Source organism: Triticum dicoccoides, chromosome 1A, assembly GCF_002162155.2.
Source record: "Triticum dicoccoides isolate Atlit2015 ecotype Zavitan chromosome 1A, WEW_v2.0, whole genome shotgun sequence".
Classification (NCBI taxonomy): domain Eukaryota; kingdom Viridiplantae; phylum Streptophyta; class Magnoliopsida; order Poales; family Poaceae; genus Triticum; species Triticum dicoccoides.
The window spans coordinates 544,968,258-544,971,094 of NC_041380.1; the positions used below are offsets into that span (position 1 = coordinate 544,968,258).

General features: G+C 52.7%; 1 protein-coding gene across 1 annotated transcript; it reads right to left on the reverse strand.

Moving 5' to 3' along the window:
* Window positions 1–626: 626 nt before the first annotated feature.
* Window positions 627–1,664, reverse strand: LOC119323757. The gene has a single exon (XM_037597495.1). It carries the CDS (start codon window positions 1,596–1,598, stop codon window positions 819–821), a length of 780 nt encoding a protein of 259 aa, XP_037453392.1. The 5' UTR covers window positions 1,599–1,664; the 3' UTR covers window positions 627–818.
* Window positions 1,665–2,837: the final 1,173 nt, after the last annotated feature.

The following is a 2,837-nucleotide window of genomic DNA, read 5'->3' on the forward strand; positions in this document are numbered from 1 at the left end:
GCCAAGTGGCGTCTGACTGTGATAGCGTGTTTGACAGTAGAGGAATACCTTAATTTTAGTGTTTGACGCCCGATGGTTCACGTGTTGAACTTTCACCAAAATATCTTGCCAAAGTACCTTTGCAAACTAATATAAAATTGTTTAGATCATTAAAATAGTAATCTAAATGTTTTTATATTAATTTACGGAGGGAGCAGTACGTACTATCTTTGGGGTGAGAAATCAACACGAAGTAAATTTGATTGTAGCCTGGGTCATGTTTTTTGGAGGTACCTTTTGTGGTTCAAGCTTTGAACAAAGTTCTCTTCATGCCCAATTTCGTGACTGTCATGATCATTTTTGTCAGGAATATTCCTGATCATGCATTTTCAACACACGTTTTCAGTGTTGGCGGCTGTAATCATTAGAAAACCAGGTACGGTAATCAATCTGGTACTTAGCGCAATCTTTAATTGCTTGCTCCTCTCTGTATCTGTATATATGCTTCCAGAGTTGTTACACTCTAGTGTGTTCGGCTAATTATTTTTTTGGAAACGGAGCATTAATATTTGCGTCTTCTATTAATTAAGAAGAAAATAGACAGCAAATTTTGTGCGTTTTTGAACCATGAGAATGAGGGGGTCGAATATACCTACAGCAAGACTAGAATGTACACGCGACGTACTAGTGCAAAGTATACCAAAATGGAAGCAACATCTTGAAAACCATCATCTACTCCTTCCGTCCAATAATGTAAGACATTTTTTGATACTATATAGTGTTAAAAAACATGTTTTACATTATGAGACGGAGGAAGTAAGTGGCGAGGCACCCTCTAATCAGCTCACATGTGCGACGCAGTTCACGCCGTTGGTGTGCACGCCGGCCGGGACCCCGGACACGAGCACGCCGGCGAAGCCCCCTACCTCCACGGTGATGGAGCAGTTCATCCTGATCTCGAGATCCTTCTTGTAGATCCCCAGCACCTTCACCGTGCCGTCCATCTCCGTGTACGTCGTCAGGTTGTACTGCTGGCCGAGCAGCAGGCCGGTGGCGTTGACCGCCTGCGACAGCCGGTCGGCGAGGATGTCCACCGTCACGTTCATGCGCACGCTCCCGTGGGCGCCGACGCGGCCGCCGGGCACGTACGCGACGCTCACCGTCCGCCCGTCGAGGTACACCTCCGTGGCGCTCGGGGAGAACCGGAACGACGCGATGTTGTCGTTCTCGATCGAGACGTCGGCGGTGAGCGTGGCGTTGGTGGCGACGGGGTCGGCGAGCCCCGTGCCGGGGCCGGACCTGAGGGCGGCGAGGGAGACGCCGTTCATGGTGAGGCGCGGGTCCTTGACCTTGAACACGGTGAGCGAGAGCGCGAGGATGAGGATGCCGACGATGACCGCGGTGGCCACGCAGCAGCCGCCGCAGCAGAGCAGGCAGCGGCGCCTCTTCCGGAGGTACTGCACGGAGCGCCACCCCGTCGCCGTCTGCGCCGCCTCGTCCACGTCGCTGGCGGCCGGGTGGGCGTACGGGTGAGGGATGGCCAGGGGCCTCGCCGGCTCGTTCTTGTCGTCGTGCTCCGCCACCGCGGCCACCCTGCTCGACGAAGCGGCGGTCGCCATCGAGGGAGGGAGGGGGCGCGAACCGTGTCTAGGTGCCTACTTTGTTCGGTGGAGATCGGTGGTATGAAAAACCCGCATGATTCTTGGTGGGTTGGTCCTGCGGTGTTGGTCTTATAAGTGGGGCTCTCGGGCCAAGCCAAGGTGTCCGACGTACTCCCAAGCGGAGTTTCGTAGCTTAGCTTCATTTGTGAGTGGTTTGACACGCTTGACTTTGATCGCAGCTGACACGAAGGAAGGATGAAACATCTCACCCCAGGACCAGGAGTGATGCTGACATGGCTGTCTTCGGTCTCACAAAGAATAACCGACTCGTGTTTGAAACTTTGAATCCGGGCAAGGTTTCTAGATGCCCATTTTTCTTTTCATTGCAAAATATCACTACTGCTGACGGGCAATAGTATTCTTGAAGGAAAAGTATAACATTGACCCCTGACAAAAAGGTACCATGGTTTCTCATAAAATAAATCGGAGGAAGAGCCCCCTCTCCATCCTCTCTATATATAAACCCCTAACAAAAAGACACCCTGGTTTCTCGTAACGCTGCGTTTGGATGTTCATATTGAAAGGCTCTGTAATGAATTGGCTGGAATACCATTTCAGCAAGAAAACTGAAATGGACATGAATACGAATTCACTTGTTTGATTGTTCACTGAATTGCCTCATGGAATCTGTGAGGTTTCAATACCAAATCTTATTTGGATGACAAACATTGAAATTGCATATTCACATTGACTGTGAAGCTTTTATCCTTCTATCAAATTTGTCCATACACATACGCACAAGAACCATTAAATTTGCCCACATCCACACACATAGAAACCGAAGAGTAGGCAAGCACGGCCGCGAAGCTTCAGCAGCGACAGTCCTTCATCATCTACTCCAGCCCCCCAGCAGCCGCAGTTGCAGCAACTAAATGCGCGGTGCGGGTCTGCCGCGCACGGTGACGTCTGATTCCCCTCGGTCTTGTGGCTCGACCGGAGCAGACCGGGGAAGTGAGGGGGCAGGGGGCATGCGGCCGCGTTGTGCTTCTCAGGCGAGCGTGACCTCTCTTCAACACCGGAGGCGGTGCAACGCGCAGGTGGTGGAGGGGACTGGCCGGCGGCGGACACCCATGGCCGCCGCGCCGTAGGCGGTCGAGCGGACGGGCCTGTGGCGGATGCCCATGGCCGCCGAGCTGGAGGCAGTGCACGACGCGTCAATGGAGGGGACGGGTGAGATGCGGCTGTGCCGGAAGATCC